The sequence below is a fragment of the Medicago sativa genome, chromosome 8 (assembly GCF_051527215.1).
Source record: "Medicago sativa cultivar Bolivia chromosome 8, Bolivia_mono, whole genome shotgun sequence".
In the NCBI taxonomy this organism is placed as follows: Eukaryota; Viridiplantae; Streptophyta; class Magnoliopsida; order Fabales; family Fabaceae; genus Medicago; species Medicago sativa.
The window spans coordinates 84,545,960-84,564,099 of record NC_140756.1 but is presented as its reverse complement, the minus strand read 5'-3'; the positions used below and the strand labels follow the sequence as shown (position 1 = coordinate 84,564,099).

Genomic DNA, 18,140 nt, shown 5'->3' with positions numbered 1-18,140 from the left:
AAAACAATAAACGCCTCATATCACCACCAATAGGCAAACCCAAATATAAAAAGGGGACTTTGCTCACTGTACAGCTCAACACCCCATCACTTCATTCAACCAGGAATCTGAAACATTGACCCCAGCCAACAAACTCTTATGATTTATTTTAAAGTAATATTTCAACAGGAACATAAGATGAGCAAAGTTACTTTAGTACAACGATCTATCTCATTAATTACAAACAAATGACAATTTGGTAATATTAACATACAAAATAGACACATTAATTACACCAACAACTTTTCTTAAGAAATGTGAAAAATGAAAATGGTGCTTACATATTGGGACAGAGGGAGTAGGGGTGTTCAAAACCGAACCAATCCAATAGAAAAACCGTAAACTGAACTAATCCAAACTGAAACCGCAAAAAACCGCATTTGGTTCGGATGTATTCAGATCACTTTTTTACTCAACCGCATGGTTTGGTTTGTTTTACAGTTTTGATTTTACCAACCGAACCAAACCAAACCAAACCGCAATATAAGAAAAACACTAATTAAATGTATGTGCTACTTTTTCTTCAAAAAAAAGTATGTGCTACTTTAACTCTTAGAAAATGTTAACACATTTAGTCTTTTGTATTTCTTACAAAATTGGGTTACGGTTTGTCCATGTTTTAATTTGGTCTGCATAGTTGAGAACATTATTATATGATAATAAAATTGTAATGTTAGATGAAATTTAAAACATTACTGAAAATATGTTGTGTTTTACCTTTTTAATTTGATTTTAATGTTGGAAACAAATAAAATTATTGTCTAAGAAAACCGCACCAACCGATCCAATCCAAACCGCATTGGTTTGGTTCGGATTTTATTTTAAAAGTCAACCGAACCAAACCAAACCACATACTTTTTTATGTTGCTGTTTGGATGACTTTTACCCTCAAAACCGAACCAAACCGCACCGCGAACACCCCTAAGGAGGGAGTACATGTTAAGATTTCTGTAAATAATAAGTATTTATTACAAATAATTAATTACAACTTCTTGAAAAATAAATTTGCATAATTTCCAAGATAAAATTACTACATTGAGTTTCGTAACACGTTTCCTAAAGACACATGTTAGCGTTTCTCATAAATTATTTAGGCTTAAATATGCCTTTAGTCCCTGCACTTTCATCAGATTTTGGCATTGGTCCCTGCACTTTTTTTTGTTTGGAATTGGTCCCTGCACTTTGTAAAAATATTCGTATTGGTTCCTCTGTTAACTTTCTGTTAAAAAAAAACACAAAACTATTGGTATTGGTCCCTGCACTTTGTAAAAATATTGGTATTAGTCTCTGCACTTTGTAAAAATATTGGTATTGGTCCCTACACTTTGTAAAAATATTGGTATTGGTGCCACGTGGCGTGAAATGATTGGGCCACGTGGCACTCCGTTAGTTTTGTGTTTTTTTTAACAGAAAGTTAACAGAGGGACCAATACCAATATTTTTACAAAGTGCAAGGACCAATGCCAAACAAAAAAAGTGCAGGGACCAATGCCAAAATCTGATGAAAGTGCAGGGTCCAATGACACATTTAAACCAATTATTTATTGAGCAATTTGAAATTAGCTAAATTGGTCACTGTACTTTCACACATATAGCCAAATGCGTCCTTATTTTGTTTAAATAATTTAATATAAAATGCTCCCTGTAAGGTGTCAATGGTGTGGACGTTTTTGAACATGTTAGCAAGACGCTTCCCAAAAGCAACGTCCTAGAGTTTACAATTTCAAATACAATTTGACCATTTACTCTTTACAATTTATATTGTAAAAGCCGCCTTAGTAACATTGGATACTTGATACAAAAAAACTAACGACAGGCCTGCAACATTGTTTGGATGTTGTGTTTTGTTTCTTTGCTGTTCAAACTTTTCTGGTTACAGTTAAACATGAACAACAACCACACCATCCTGTGGCTTATCTAACCCCATTCTCTAATTCCTAATATAAAAAAGACCTGAATTTACATGCAAAAGCACAAAGGCAGTGTCTCAGCCACAACAATGGATAAACCACTCAAACTTTACTTCATTCCATACTTAGCAGCAGGGCACATGATCCCTCTTTGTGACATAGCCTCTCTCTTTGCTTCACGTGGCCACCTTGTTACAATCATAACCACTCCTTCAAATGCTAAAATCCTTCCCAAATCTAACAACAACTTCAATGTTCACACCTTTCAATTCCCTTCCCATGAAGTTGGCCTCCCCGATGGCATTGAAAACCTCTCCTCCGTCAGTACCATCGATGACGGCTGGAAAATCTACCATGCCACCACACTGCTCTACGGACTAATTGAGAATTTCGTGGAGCAACACCCACCTGATTGCATCGTGGCGGATTTCTTATTCCCGTGGGCGGATGAGCTAGCAAAGAAGCTTCACATTCCGAGATTCGTGTTCAACGGTTTCTCACTCTTTACCATATGTGCCATGGAATCCCTTAAATCACACCCTCTCCCTGAGGATGCTTCTGGTTCTTTTGTTATTCCGAATTTTCCTTACGACATTGTCATTAATTCAACACCACCCTTGGAGTCCAAGTCTTTTATGGATCCTCTACTCACTGTAGCGCTCAAAAGTGATGGCTTCATCATCAATAGCTTTGTGGAGCTGGATGGAAAAGAGTATGTTGAGTATTACGAGAAAACCATCGGTCACAAGGCTTGGCATGTTGGCCCGGCCTCTCTTGTTCGCAAAACTACTCAAGAGAAGGCAAATAGAAGGGGAAAAAGCGAAGTCAGCGTGCAAAAGTATTTGAATTGGTTGAACTCGAAGCAAGATAAGTCAGTGCTCTACATTAGCTTTGGAACAATTTGTTACTTCCCTGATAAGCAATTGTATGAGATTTCAAGTGCGCTAGAAGAATCAGGTTATGAATTCATATGGGTTGTCCCAGAGAAGAAGGGGAAGGAGAACGAGAGTGAAGAGGAGAAAGAAAAATGGTTACCCAAGGGGTTTGAAGAGAGGAAAAAGGGGATGATTGTAAGGGGATGGGCGCCGCAGATGGTTATATTGGGGCATCCTGCTGTTGGTGCGTTTTTGACGCATTGTGGATGGAACTCTGTGGCGGAGGCTGTTAGTGCGGGGGTTCCGATGATCACGTGGCCGGTGCATAGTGATCAGTTCTACAATGAGAAGCTCATAACTCATGTGCGGGGGATAGGAGTGGAAGTAGGTGCAGATGAGTGGATCACAACAGCTTTTCGAGATATGAAAAAGTTGGTGAAGAGAGATTTTATAAAGAAGGCTATGCGAAGGTTGATGGATGGGGGTAATGAAGCTGTCCAAATTAGAAACAAAGCCCAAGAGTTAGCAAAAATTGCTGGAGATGTTGTTCGAGAAGGTGGCTCATCTCATGACAATTTGACAACTTTGATTGATGAACTTAAGCATTTAAGAGACAATAGGGTGCCTAAACAACTATGATGTCATTTTCCCACAATTTTAATAGTGATAGTATAATTAGTCGTTGGTTATACGACAAAAATACGAAGAAAAAAAATGTGTACTATTATTGCACTCACTCGTCTTATAAGAGAAAATCAGCTCATTTTATTCTAAACTTTATTTTACCTAGATATAAATTACTCCCTATACAAATGAATATCATCACCTAGATATGTATTAAGGCTATTTTTAAATGTGATTTAACCTTAGTTTGTTTGGGATTTAGTGAGAATGTGAGATAGTCAATTGAAGATAGCTCAATGTACAATCACATTTGTGCTGACCATGAAGACAATTGAGATGATGGAGTTGTTATACCTTCATATGGCCAAAGCGATACGGGGAACAAGTGAACGAAAAATAGCCTCTAACGATCAACAATCGTCAAAAATTTCAAAAATATTTGAAAGTTTAATAAGCTAGAATTAATGAAATTGTATCAAATATAGAGAGAATGAATTAATTATATTGATGTAATGTTGCACCATTCAATATTGTTTTACTCAATAAATATTTTTCTAAAATTTGACTGTTGGATTGTAAGTTTATATCAAATAAATCATCGATATAATTTTTTACGTGAATCTAAATACATTTGCTACGCCCCATAGTGACCCACCAAGATTAACGATTTAAACGCTTTTATTGAACATTGTTAATCTCAATAACATATCAAATGATGTAAAATTAGATCAAAGTAATTTGTTTTATATATATTCTTCTTTTTTTGTCAGCCTCCTGGATTTTTATTTTTATTTTTATATTTCATAAGCTAGAATTAATGAAATTGTAATTAATAATAATCCAACTCATACAAGAGTTGGGTGGGTTTCTCTTCAAGTGGAAATCACACACAAAAATAAAGGGAAAGAAATAGAAAAGAGACAAGAAAAGAATGAAAGAAGAAAAAAAGCGTGTGAAAGAAGAAAAAAGGTGGTGCAAAAAGCACCAGCAACATTTAGCATGGTCAAATAATTCTTGTTGATCATCATGGTGTAGGGAAGAAAATAAGGGAAAAGAAAGAAAAAGTAGTTGAAAAAAAAAACATATTCTATTGTTTTGATCTCTTACATGGATGGAAGGAAAGAATCATTTCCATGAGAGCAATATTTTCCTTTATTATTATTATTATTATTATTATTATTATTATTATTATTATTATTATTATTATTATTATTATTATTATTATTATTATTATTATTATTATTATTATTATTATTATTATTATTATTATTATTATTATTATTATTATTATTATTATTATTATTATTATTATTATTATTATTATTATTATTATTATTATTATTATTATTATTATTATTATTATTATTATTATTATTATTATTATTATTATTATTATTATTATTATTATTATTATTATTATTATTATTATTATTATTATTATTATTATTATTATTATTATTATTATTATTATTATTATTATTATTATTATTATTATTATTATTATTATTATTATTATTATTATTATTATTATTATTATTATTATTATATCTATTAAAAAATAAAATATTTGAATTACATAATAAAATAAAATTTGAATATACATAAAAAAGAAAAATGTTATATGTACACAATATTGTATAAATATCTTATCACATATTATAAATATTATTTTGTGTATATTTTTAAAAATAAATACAGGACTACGAAAAAGACACAGGTGACAAAAATGCACAATGTCGAAGCTAGTGCTATGTCTTGGGAAAAAAGTTGGTGTTTTTCTCAATTCTTTTAATGAGTAAAATGGACAAATTTTTTTTTTTGTCCATTTTGATTTCCAATGATATTTTGATTTCCAATGAAAAACAAGCATTTCACTACCATACAACTCATATGGTGACCTTGAATGAGTTAAATTATGCTCATGAAATAAGATGGAGGATCTACTTTATGTGAAGAAATACTCACTTAAGTAAAAATAAATTTTGAAAATAAATTACTTTATAGGAGGTATCATGTGTATATTTATTTATCAAAACGTACCATCAAAAAATTTAACTAGACTAGAAGCCGGCTTGTTGATACCTAAGTCCAAAACAAGGCTGATTCTTTCAAAGCAGTGTCCGCATCATGCTTTGGCTTATCAAAGCTTCCATTATCCTTATAAAAAAGACCTGAATTTGTTTGCAAAGGCAGAAGGCAGTGTCTTAGCCACAACAATGGATAAACCACTCAAACTTTACTTCATTCCATACTTAGCAGCAGGGCATATGATCCCTCTATGTGACATAGCTTCTCTCTTTGCTTCACGTGGCCACTTTGTTACAATCATCACCACTCCTTCAAACGCTCAAATCCTTCCCAAATCCAACAACTTCAACGTTCACACCTTTCAATTCCCTTCCCAAGAAGTTGGCCTCCCGGACGGCATTGAAAACCTGTCCTCTGTCACAGACCTCGACAGCTCCAACAGAATCTTTCAGGCCACCACACTGCTCCGCGAATACATTGAGAATTTCGTGGAACAGGAACCACCTGATTGCATCGTAGCGGATTTTTTATTCCCTTGGGTGGATGAGCTGGCAAACAAGCTTCACATTCCGAGATTTGCCTTCAACGGTTTCTCACTCTTTACCATATGTGCCATTGAGTCCCTTAAATCACACCCTCTCCCTGAGGATGCTTCTGGTCCTTTTGTCATTCCTCATTTTCCTTATGATATCTTCATTAATTCAACACCCCCCATGGAGTCAAAGTCATTCATTGATCCTCTACTCAGTATAGCCCTCAAAAGCCATGGTTTCATCATCAACAGCTTTGCAGAGCTCGATGGAGAAGAGTGTGTTGAGTATTATGAGAGAACCATCGGTCACAAGGCTTGGCTTCTTGGCCCGGCATCTCTTGTTCGCAAAACCACTCAAGAGAAAGCAAATAGGGGAGAAAAGAGCACATTGAGTGTGCAAAAGTTCTTGACTTGGCTCAACTCAAAGCGAGATAACTCGGTACTCTACATATGCTTTGGAACCTTTTGCTATTTCCCTGATAAACAATTGTATGAGATTGCAAGTGCCCTAGAAGAATTAAATTGTGAATTCATATGGGTTGTCCCAGAGAAGAAGGGGAAAGAGAATGAGAGTGAAGCGGAGAAGGAAAAATGGCTTCCTAAAGGATTTGAAGAGAGGACTAAGGGGATGATCGTAAGGGGATGGAGCCCACAAGTGGTTATCTTGGGCCACTCTGCTATAGGTGCATTCTTGACGCATTGTGGGTGGAACTCAGTAGTCGAGGCTGTTAGTGCAGGGATTCCATTGATCACATGGCCAGTACACAGTGATCAATTCTATAACGAGAAGTTGATAACTCAGGTGCATGGGATTGGAGTGGAAGTCGGTGCAGATGAGTGGCTTACCATTGCTTTTCGGGACATGGAAAAGCTAATAGGAAGAGATCGTATAAAGAAGGCTTTAAGGAGGTTGATGGACGGTGGTGATGAAGCCATTCAAATCAGACGTAGAGCTCAAGAGATTGCAAAAATAGCTAAACATGTTGTTCAAGAAGGTGGCTCATCCCATGATAATTTGACGGCTTTGATTGATGAGCTTAAGCAATTAAGAGACAATAAGGGACTTAATTAATAATGATGTCATCAAACCGAATTATAATTGTGATAGTATACTTAATTGTTCATTATTCGACAAAAAAGGTGTATTTATTTATCGGAAATGCTACTTCTAGCGACAAACAGTGACACGAATTTATCACAAGATAGTATATAATTGTGATTAGTTGAATTAGATCGTTTTTCTTGCCTCTTGCCTCTCACACACCCTTTTAAATTCTCATTTTGCCTCTGTTCAAATATAAACCAAACAGAAAAGTACATGTTTCGGATTGTAAAAACCAGACTTCAGTTAGACAACTTGGAAAAAACAGCCATCTTGATTGAAAAGACCAAAAGTATCATAGGAAACAACTCCTTTTGTCCCACATACAAGATACACAGCATCAAAATATCCCCATAAGCTTAAGAAATTTATTCAAACGGTTTGGAACACATCACAAATTTCCATACCCTTCAAAACTCAAGTTGAACATAAAACTATGAACAATATGTTTTTTTTTTTTGGTGTACATGAACAATATGTTTTGTTAGTAAGTCTTCCATACCCTTAAATAAGTTTTTGTTCCTACAAATAAGCAAATTTTGATTTTAGCGCCTCTAAAAAATAAAATGGGGATATTTTTATCCTCTAGGATATTTCTTTTTGTTTTTGTATCTATAATGTCTAGAATGTTAGGATTCTTTCATGTTAAAGATGTATTCATATTATGTTCAAGAAATATCAAGATTATTTAAAAATGATGCTCATTAAGAACCAAAAACGAAGCAATTTTTTTTTCTACGATGAAAACATCCAAATTTACTTTTTAGAGACTAAAATGAAGATTCTATGTATGTTTAGGGATGAAAAACTTATTTAACAATAAAAATTATGTTTAACAGGATGGATCGGATTCATGACCTTAAACAAACTTCTCATGATAATCTTCCTGCTAATAACTCCTTGTTGGGGAGAACTAACAGTTGTCAATTCCATGCTTTCTTGCAAAATTAATATAAAACATATTAAAATCGATTTCTTCAATATCTTCTTCCTAGGCATGCAAAGTGGCATGAGGCAGAGCATTATTGAGGATAATTCTATTAGAGAAGAGTGTTGTGTTTTTATTTGTTTAATTTTAAATCAACCGTTTTTCAAGAACAAAAATGAGGCAGGCAGAGCTAGTATCTTTCGTTTTCTTTTACTTTTTCTTGAGGTATATATGTCCATTAATATACAGCAATACAGATAAGACACACATTTTTATTAAAGTATCAAGTTGACAGAATATATATAAATGGAAAATGACAAAAAAAATACAACATTTTCAGTGATAGGTCATTGGAAACCACACAAGAATTGTTTGTCACTTTGTTATAATCTACTCCTTATAGTATCCACACACACACAAAGAAGAATTGGCGATAGAAGAAAAAAGAAAGATGGATATGGAAGAAGAAGAGAAAGCACTTAATATCTATTTCATACCTTACTTAGCTCCTGGTCATATGATCCCTTTATGTGACATAGCAACACTCTTTGCCTCACGCCGTCAAAAAGTTACCATCATAACCACACCCTCTAATGCTCAAATCCTTGGCAAATCTATCCCTTTAAACCAACACCTCCGTATTCACACCGTTCCATTTCCTTCCCAAGAAGTTGGCCTCCCTGATGGCGTCGAAAGCCTCTCCGCCGCCACCGACCCCGAGAACCTCCGCAAGATCTTTCAAGCCACCACTCTCCTCCAACCACCTATCCAACACTTCGTGGAGCAGAACCCACCGGATTGCATTGTGGCGGATTTTTTGTTTCCTTGGGTTGATGAACTTGCAAACAAGCTTCAAATTCCTAGACTCTCTTTCAACGGTTTCTCTCTGTTTGCAATTTGTACTATAGAATCTGTTAAAGCACACTCTCTCTATGAATCTGCTTCATTTGTAATCCCTGGTCTACCTCATTCTATCGCCATGAATGCTGCGCCGCCGAAGCAGATGAGTGACCTATTGGAAGCGCTTTTGGAGACGGTTTTCAAAAGCAACGGAATCATTGTTAACAGTTTTGCAGAACTTGACGGTGAAGAGTACATCAAACACTACGAGAAAACTACGGGTCACAAAGCTTGGCATCTTGGTCCAGCTTCTCTTATTCGTAGAACTGTTCAAGAAAAAGCACAGAGGGGACAACAGAGTGTTGTGAGTGTGCATGAGTGTCTGAGTTGGCTAGACTCGAAGCTAGATAACTCAGTGTTGTACATATGCTTTGGAAGCCTCTGCCTTTTCCCTGATAAACAACTTTACGAGATTGCATGTGGGATAGAAGCATCGGGTCACAAATTTGTATGGGTTGTTCCGGAGAAGAATGGGAAAGAGGATGAGAGGGAAGAGGAGAAAGGAAAATGGTTGCCAAAGGGATTTGAAGAGAGAAATATCGGAAAGAAGAAGGGTTTGATTATTAGGGGTTGGGCTCCACAAGTTATGATTCTGAGCCACACTGCTGTAGGTGCGTTTATGACGCATTGTGGGTGGAATTCCACTGTGGAGGCGGTTAGTGCAGGAGTTCCAATGATCACGTGGCCGGTGCATGGGGAACAATTTTACAATGAAAAGTTGATAACACAGGTGCGACAAATTGGGGTGGAGGTGGGGGCAGCTGAGTGGAGTTCAATTGGTATTGGGGAGAGAGAGAAAGTGGTGGGGAGGGATAGTATTGAGAAGGCTGTGAGGAGATTGATGGATGGTGGTGACGAAGCTGAGAAAATCAGAAAGTATGCTCGAGAGTTTGGGGATAAGGCTAAACATGCGGCTCAAGAAGGTGGTTCATCTCATAGAAATTTAACGGCTGTGATCGATGATCTTAAAATATCGAGGGGCCGCAAACTTCTAGTGATCTAAAGGTCATTTTGTTTACTTATTTATGACATATATAGTCTATTATTTTGCTTTCTGTCCAACAAAATATAAATCTCGATTTCTGGTTCAGAATGATGAAAAAGGAAGCAATTGAGATAAATGAAATACTATAGACTCAATTATAGAAATTTTTTAAAAAAATGTTTATGAATTTGATAGACTCAAATATAAATAAAGAGCAATGTGTTAAGGAATATGTTGGATGTAGCATGAAACATTTGTGTAATAGTTGCAAAGGGCAAAATAACATTTGACAGAAAACATGATCGTTGTGGCAGGAAATAGAAGGCTTCTTTCATCAACATGTTTTGTTTTTGTAGAAAAAGTTTATTCATTTTAAAGAACATCTCAACCAAGGATTATTGAGATGTAAGTTTTGTACCAAAAACAAAGAGATGTAAGTTTTCTAAAGTGAGTTATTTAGATTATGTTCATTTAAGATGCTCTAAAGAAATGTAAACTAATTTATTTACATATAACTACCAGCCAATGCCATGTGTTTTTTTAGAGGGCTAACCATGTGTTGGTAGACACTAAATAAGTGTTGAAATGAATTTTTTCTTCATTCTTTTTTAGACGGATCGTCAAATATGAGATGAAATTCATACACACAAATGAATTTAGGTATTTTTCAATTGAGTCAAAACTTGCAGATAATTATTTTTATTTTTTTTGTGTTGATGTCACAAAGCCGTATCTGAGGCGGGGCGAGGAGGGAAACCGTCCTAGGCCTTAAATATTAAGTTTAAAATTCAGGTTCCAAAATAAAATACAAAAGGGTATATTAAGGCCAAAACAAAAAACAATACTTAAATTCTAAAATGATGTGTTGGATGTTGATCCAAATGATATTTTTTCTGAATTAAAATTGTTACAAATATCTTTGCCAAATGTGTTGACGCCAACTTTTGAAATTCTTGTATTTATCAAAGCCGCATGTTGTTATCCAAATGTTTCAATTGCTTATCGAATTTGCTTAACTATGTCGGTGACTGTTACATTTGCAGAAAAAAGTTATTCAAAGTTAAACTTACTGAAAAACTACCTGACACCGTTAATTTCAGAAAAAAGATTGAATGGTCTAGCCATTTTATATATTGAGAAATATATGATAGAACATATCAATGTAGACACAATTATTTGTTACTTTCCATTTAGAAATGCTCGTAGAAATGATTTTGAATAATCGTTTGGATATTAAATAAAAAATTCAATGTTTTATATAAGTTTGAAGTTTTTATTAGATTATTTCTTAACCTGGTAAAAAATTATTATCTCCAAGCAATTTTTTTGAGGGATCATCTTCATTCAAATTATTTTCATGCTTTGAAAAATCAAATTTTTATATACTTTTTAGTTAGGCCTAAATTGTAGATTTGTCCTAGGCCACCAAAATTTCAAAATCGGTCCTGTGTTAATCCTCCGGTTACAAAGGAGTGAGATCTTGGCAATCTTTGTGGATATACTTCTACTTGTTATTATCGTTTAATCAGCTATGCTACATCAATGAATCTTAACAAATACTTATTCTAATAGTTGTATTACTTGATTGGTAAATTTGTACATCAATGAGTTATATTTCACTATCAGCACCCGTAATTGATTGGTGAGTCTGGTGACCCTAATTGCAGTTTATACAAGGAATATTAACATCTTCTGTTTAAAAACAAAAAAAGAATAGAATAATAATAATAATGATTCATCAAAGTTTGAAACTAGCATGCTTGACTTAATTAGCATGCTTTGATGTGAACATTTTGATCCATATGTGGAAGTGAATTCATGAACTCTTTGGCCACTTGGGATTCTTTTCTCCAAAAAGACTGAACCTCTCAACATCAAGCTTGACTTATAGGTGGTGATGAACTCTTTGCAACGCGTTTCTTCATTCAATTTGTCATTCAAACCACTTTTTCAGTGTGCAGGAAACAGTTTTGTCGTAATGCTATTTTGTGTCCTTGGATTCTTTAATGTCAATGTATATGGTTTACATGAATTATGTTTTGGTTTCAAACCGTGAAAGTGAATTTATATATCTATATTTTGAAGGCTTAAGTGCAATTTTGCCCCCCACTATTTTGGTTGAATCGGAATTTTACCCCCCCTATTTTAAAACTCGGAATTTCACCCCCCCAATTTAATTTTTTCGGAATTTTACCCCCCCTATTTTGAAACTCAGAATTTTACCCCCGCAATTTAATGTTTTTCGGAATTTTACCCCCCACCACATTTGATGTTATTATCCACCTAATTAATTATTTAAATTAAATAATTTTTAATTACAAAAAATAAATAACTTTTTAAAAAATAGAAAAAACTTTAAAAAATACCTTAAAATGTAGAAAAAATTCTAAAAAAAATATTAAAAAATAAAGATAAAATGTAGGAATTACAATAAATAAATAATTTTTAAAAAAAAATCGAAAAAACTTTAAAAAATACCGTAAAATGCAAAAAACTAGAAAATAAAGATAAAATGTAGGAAATAAACCAGAATAAACGAAAAAAATTCCATTAAAAATACATGGAAAAACAGTATAAACGAAAAAAAATACAAGGAATTTTCCTACATTTTTTTAGAATTTTTTCTACATTTTTTTTAATGGAATTTTCCATGTATTTTTTTTCCTGTTTATACTGTTTTTCCATGTATTTTTATTGGAATTTTTTTCGTTTATTCTGGTTTATTTCCTACATTTTATCTTTATTTCTAGTATTTTTCTGCATTTTAAGGTATTTTTTTAAAGTTTTTTGATTTTTTTTTAAAAATTATTCATTTATTGTAATTCCTACATTTTATCTTTATTTTCTAGTATTTTTTTTAGAATTTTTTCTGCATTTTAAGGTCTTTTTTAAAGTTTTTTCTATTTTTTTAAAAAGTTATTTATTTTTTGTAACTAAAAATTATTTAATTTAAATAATTAATTAGGTGGATAATAACATCAAATGTGGTGGGGGTAAAATTCCGAAAAACATTAAATTGGGGGGTTAAAATTCTGAGTTTCAAAATAGGAGGGGTAAAATTCCGAAAAACATTAAATTGAGGGGGTAAAATTCCGAGTTTTAAAATAGGGGGGTAAAATTCCGATTCAGCCAAAATAGGGGGGCAAAATTGCACTTAAGCCTATTTTGAAAGAGCAATGCTATATCTCTAGAAAAATAACATCAAGAATTCTTCAAGAATAAAGAATAGCCAATCACAATGCACTATTTGCCGCAATTCAAGGAGGTGTGGCTGAAAAATAAGAAGTAGACAAATAAATCATCCAATTAAAATTTGCCAACTTTGTCTTGAAAAATTCTTGAAGCTATTTTTCTTGAGAAGTAGCATTTTCCATTTTGAAATTACGTGATTTGGTGGAAATCATGATCCAAGGCTTTGGTATCATTGTAGAGGCATACATAAATATCACACGTCAATTGCCATATGATGTGAGCATGAGCTCATGCTCACATCACCATATCGATATTTTTTCTGCATTTGATTTCAGATTTTATCTGCTTTGACTTCAGTGTCATTTACATGTGCTCTACTATATATATGTGTTTCAAGTTGTTTATATCCCTCAAGTTTTGTCTAAACCAGATTAGAGATTCATAGCATGTGAAATTTAGTATGAAAGGAAACCTCGTCTTAGTTTTGTCTAAATCATTACTTAGGCGTCATAATCCTCTTTACTAGATTTGAGTTTAGAAGTACAAATCAAATCAAATTTGAGCCTAGATGTTTCTAAATAGATAGGAAATTTGTTCAACTATCTTTTCTGGACAAGGGTTTAAGAACGACAAACTTGGAGGTGAAGTGGTGTATGAGAGAGCAAATTCAATAACAAACTGTAATGCTATGGTGAGATTTAATGTGAACAAGGAAGGTTTATATAAAATAACCAATTTGGTATTGGATCACAATTTATACCTCCTGAGCAAAAACATATGCTACATTTTATGAGAAATTTGTTGAACGTCGGTATGAGAGTTACAAATATTTGGAGTCATCTTGGTAATGAAGTTGGTGGATTTAATAATCTTGGTATAAATTTGAAAGATATGCGCAATTGTGTCTATACGGAAAAGTTGAAGTCAATTGAAGCGCGTGATGCTCGAGCTTTAATCAACCATTTACAAAACGGAAATGCTGGTTACAAAGACAAGATGTCATATTCTACTATAGTTTTTCCTTCAAAAAAAAATATTCTACTATAGTTTAGATCAGGAGTCACATTTTCCTAATATCTTTTGGAGAGATGGTAAATCTAAAACTGGTTTTTACGGTACGTGATAGAATTTTAGCAAGTGTACTAAAAATGCATCGAAGTAATAAATAAGTTCGTATTCACGAGGACTGTGTTAATCTCAATTTAGCAATAAGGTTAATATTTAGGATGTATAAATTATTTTGTTTGCCATTAGGCAGTAGATTTGATTTGATTGCATAAAATTAAATAACATAAAATAAAGATTCGGTTAGAAAATAAGAGAGAGATGAGATCAGGTCATTCGAATCATCTATGTTCCCCTAATTGGTATACTGCACCTATTCTTATGAATGATTTTCTAGTTCCACGATAGTTAACAAAATAGTCATAATCAATCCCTTGAGTTAGGACCCTCTTCTCAAACTACAGCCTCTAATTCCTTAGGTGGTCTAATAATCTTTGAAGGTTTAAGCACGTTAACCTAATATCACTAACAAACGATTATCTATTCCTAGACTAGCCCTGTTTATTAGAACAATTCAATTAGGTCAAAGTAGAAAGCTATGGTCAGTAGTCATTCATTCTCACTAAATCATGTTTATATTTGATCAGGATATAAAAAACATTAATAACAATTGAATTGAATAAAAACAACTAGATTGTCATCCATAATAAATAGAGTTTCATAGCAACATGGATCAATTAGGGTTACATAGATTCATCTCGGACCTAATCTCTAAGAGATTTAGCTACTAATAATTGAGTTTACAAATAGCATAATCAATGGAAGAATTAAAACATACATAAACTGGATTAGAGATGATGAAATCGCCTCTTCTGCAGTCTTCTGGGTGTCAAAATCGCACTTTAGCTCTCCAAAATCGTAACCCCTGTTTCTGAAACTAACTTCTGCTTCTGCAGTCTTCTGGGTGTCAAAATCGCACTTTAGCTCTCCAAAATCGTAACCCCTGTTTCTGAAACTAACTTCTGTTTAAATAGGAAATATTTTCCTGAGCGAGCAATCGCGCCACGCCTGTACCAATCGCGTCACGATTCCCTTTAAAACCTAAAGTCCTTCCATATCTTTCTTCACAATCGTGACACGCTTCCAGCCATCGCGCCACGATTTAAGCAACTCAAAAACATGCCTCCCTGCCATAAAAATCGCGTCAGGATGTAACCAATCGCGTCGTGTTTTGCTGTTTGAAGCTCTTGGGTTTTTCTTGCTCTTTAACACTTCTGGATCCTTATAGTTGCATAAGAACTCTATCAAATTTACCAAAATAAGTCGTAAAAATTACGTAATGACAGCATGTCATCAGTACGGTTATGGTTTGGTATCATATAAAGAGTAAAACTGCCTAACTATGTAGCTGGATGAGCACAATTTGGCTTCAACCGAATTTCATAGAGTATTTTTATCTTTTTTATTTTCAAATCGTTTGAGTTACAAAAGCAATAATCTACCAAACTGCATAAGTATTGACAAGAGATGTGAATGCAATGAATTGTTCGCTCATCCAAAGAGAACAACCCAATGAATTAGTGGTCAAAACTCACAATCCCCTCAATTTATATTGCTTGTAAATTTTCACCTACAAACTCTTAGAAAGGAAACACAAGGAGAAGATATTGATAGCATCAAAAGAATAAGAATTGTGCTCAAATACTTAATAATTTGCATAAAGCCAATTTTAAGATAACTCTCAAAGAGCACAAGTTGTACCCAATAATAGGAGAAAAAACTACTGCCAAAGAAAAAACTGATAGCACCACAAGCAGCTGCTAAACAAAAAAATATAGATATTATATAGCACAATTTTATTAACCATTGGTTGTTGCCTTTTTTGAGTTGTTGCCTTTTTTAACATATTTTATTATCATATATAGTTATCTCATTGGTTGTCCCTAATCATTAATAATTTGGTGAGTGCTCACCTAAGAATTTCTCATTCAATTAAATGTGCACCAGTAGTAGATGACGGCTTGTTGGACATTAAAAAAAATAGCAGAAACAATTAATTGCTTGGTACTCCAAATACAATACCTCTATTATCATCTTCATTCGTCACGTTCATTCTAAGTTAATTGTTGCCACTTTGTTATAATCTTCTACTCCTTATAGTATCCAAACACACAGAGAGTAATTGGCAAAAATGGATATGGAAAAAGGAGAAGAGAAAGCACTTAAAATCTACTTCATACCTTACTTATCACCTGGTCATATGATACCTCTATGTGACATAGCAACTCTCTTTGCCTTACGCCGTCAAAATGTCACCATCATAACCACACCTTCCAACGCTAAAATCCTTGGCAAATCTATCCCTTTAAACCAACACCTTCGTATTCACACTGTTCCATTTTCTTCCCAAGAAGTTGGCCTCCCTGACGGTGTAGAAAGTCTCTCTGCCGCCACTGACTTCGATAACATGGTCAAAATCTTTCAAGCTACCACTCTCCTCCGATCACCCATCCAACAGTTCTTGGAGCAGCACCCACCAGATTGCATTGTCGCAGATTTCTTGTTTCCTTGGGTTGATGAACTTGCAAACCAGCTTCAAATTCCTAGACTCTCTTTCAACGGTTTCTCTCTGTTTGCTATTTGTGCCATGGAATCTGTTAAAGCACACTCTCTCTATGAATCTGCTTCATTTGTAATTCCTGATCTTCCTCATTCTATTGCCATGAATGCAGCTCCGCCGAAGGAGATGAGTAACAGATTGGAAGCGCTTTTGGAGACAGTTTTCAAAAGTCACGGAATCCTTGTCAATAATTTTGTAGAACTTGACGGTGAAGAGTACATCGAACACTACGAGAAAACTACGGGTCAGAAAGCCTGGCATCTTGGTCCAGCTTCTCTTATTCGTAGAACTGTTCAAGAGAAAGCAGAGAGAGGAGAACAAAGTGTTGTGAGTGTGCATGAGTGTCTGAGTTGGCTTGACTTGAAGCGAGATAGCTCAGTGTTGTACATTTGCTTTGGAAGCCTATGTTATTTTTCAGATAAACAACTTTATGAGATTGCGTGCGGGGTAGAAGCATCAGGTTACGAATTTGTATGGGTTGTTCGTGAGAAGAAAGGGAAAGAGAATGAGAGTCAAGAGGAGAAAGAAAAATGGCTACCGAAGGGATTTGAAGAAAGAGTTGTTGCAAAGAAGAAGGGTTTGATTATTAGGGGTTGGGCCCCTCAGGTTATGATTCTGAGCCACAAGGCTGTGGGTGCATTTATGACACATTGTGGGTGGAATTCCATCGTGGAGGCGGTTAGTGCAGGGGTTCCAATGATCACGTGGCCAGTGCATGGAGAACAATTTTACAATGAGAAGTTGATAACGCAAGTGCGGGGGATTGGGATGGAAATGGGTGCAGTAGAGTGGTGCTCATTTGGTATTGCGGAGAAAGAGAAGTTGGTCGGGAGGGATAGTATTGAGAAGGTTGTGAAGAGATTGATGGATAGTGGTTATGTATCTGAGATGATCAGACGAAATGCTCGAGATTTTGGGGATAAGGCTAAACATGCAGCTCAGGAAGGTGGTTCATCTCATAGGAATTTAACGGTGTTGATCGATGATCTTAAAGGTTTGAGGGACAATAAACTTCTAGTCTAAAAGTCATTTTTGTTTATTCATTTATGACGCATATATAGTCTATTAGTATTTGGGTAGTGTTAACTTGTGCCCTTAGGGCACATGTTAAGAAACCAAAAAGAAGAAATATTTTATAAAATTTAGTGCATTCAACTCATTGAAAAGCTAAACATTAAATGAAATGCACACATTCCAATAAGCTCTTTCTATATTTGTTTCATTAACTTGTGCCTTAAGGGCACAAGTTAACATTTCCCTTAGTATTTTCCTTTCTGTCCACGGAAAAATAAATCTCACTTTTGGTTCCAGAATGATGAAAAAGGCACCAATTGAGATAAGGAAATAAATGAAATATTATAGACTCAATTATTAAATAAAATAAAAATTATGAATTTTTA

At 34.2% G+C, this 18,140-nt stretch overlaps 1 protein-coding gene and 3 pseudogenes across 3 annotated transcripts; all 4 read left to right on the top strand.

Moving 5' to 3' along the window:
- Positions 1-1,784: 1,784 nt before the first annotated feature.
- LOC146902467 (UDP-glucosyl transferase 73CC6 pseudogene) lies at positions 1,785-3,599 on the top strand (annotated as a pseudogene). Its single transcript, XR_015022829.1, has one exon. The product of XR_015022829.1 is annotated as a UDP-glucosyl transferase 73CC6 pseudogene (transcript).
- A 1,861-nt stretch (positions 3,600-5,460) lies between these two features.
- Positions 5,461-7,080, top strand: LOC146902466 (UDP-glucosyl transferase 73CC6 pseudogene; annotated as a pseudogene).
- A 1,002-nt stretch (positions 7,081-8,082) lies between these two features.
- Positions 8,083-10,153, top strand: LOC146902465 (UDP-glucosyl transferase 73CC6-like). The gene has a single exon (XM_085735787.1). It carries the CDS (start codon positions 8,490-8,492, stop codon positions 9,939-9,941), a length of 1,452 nt encoding a protein of 483 aa, XP_085591913.1. The 5' UTR covers positions 8,083-8,489; the 3' UTR covers positions 9,942-10,153.
- A 5,423-nt stretch (positions 10,154-15,576) lies between these two features.
- Positions 15,577-18,140, top strand: LOC146902464 (UDP-glucosyl transferase 73CC6 pseudogene; annotated as a pseudogene). The gene has a single exon (XR_015022876.1). The product of XR_015022876.1 is annotated as a UDP-glucosyl transferase 73CC6 pseudogene (transcript).

Excerpts from the sequence above, each read along its gene's own strand:
- LOC146902465 (XM_085735787.1), top strand. The coding sequence starts at position 8,490 with ATGGATATGGAAGAAGAAGAGAAAGCACTTAATATCTATTTCATACCT.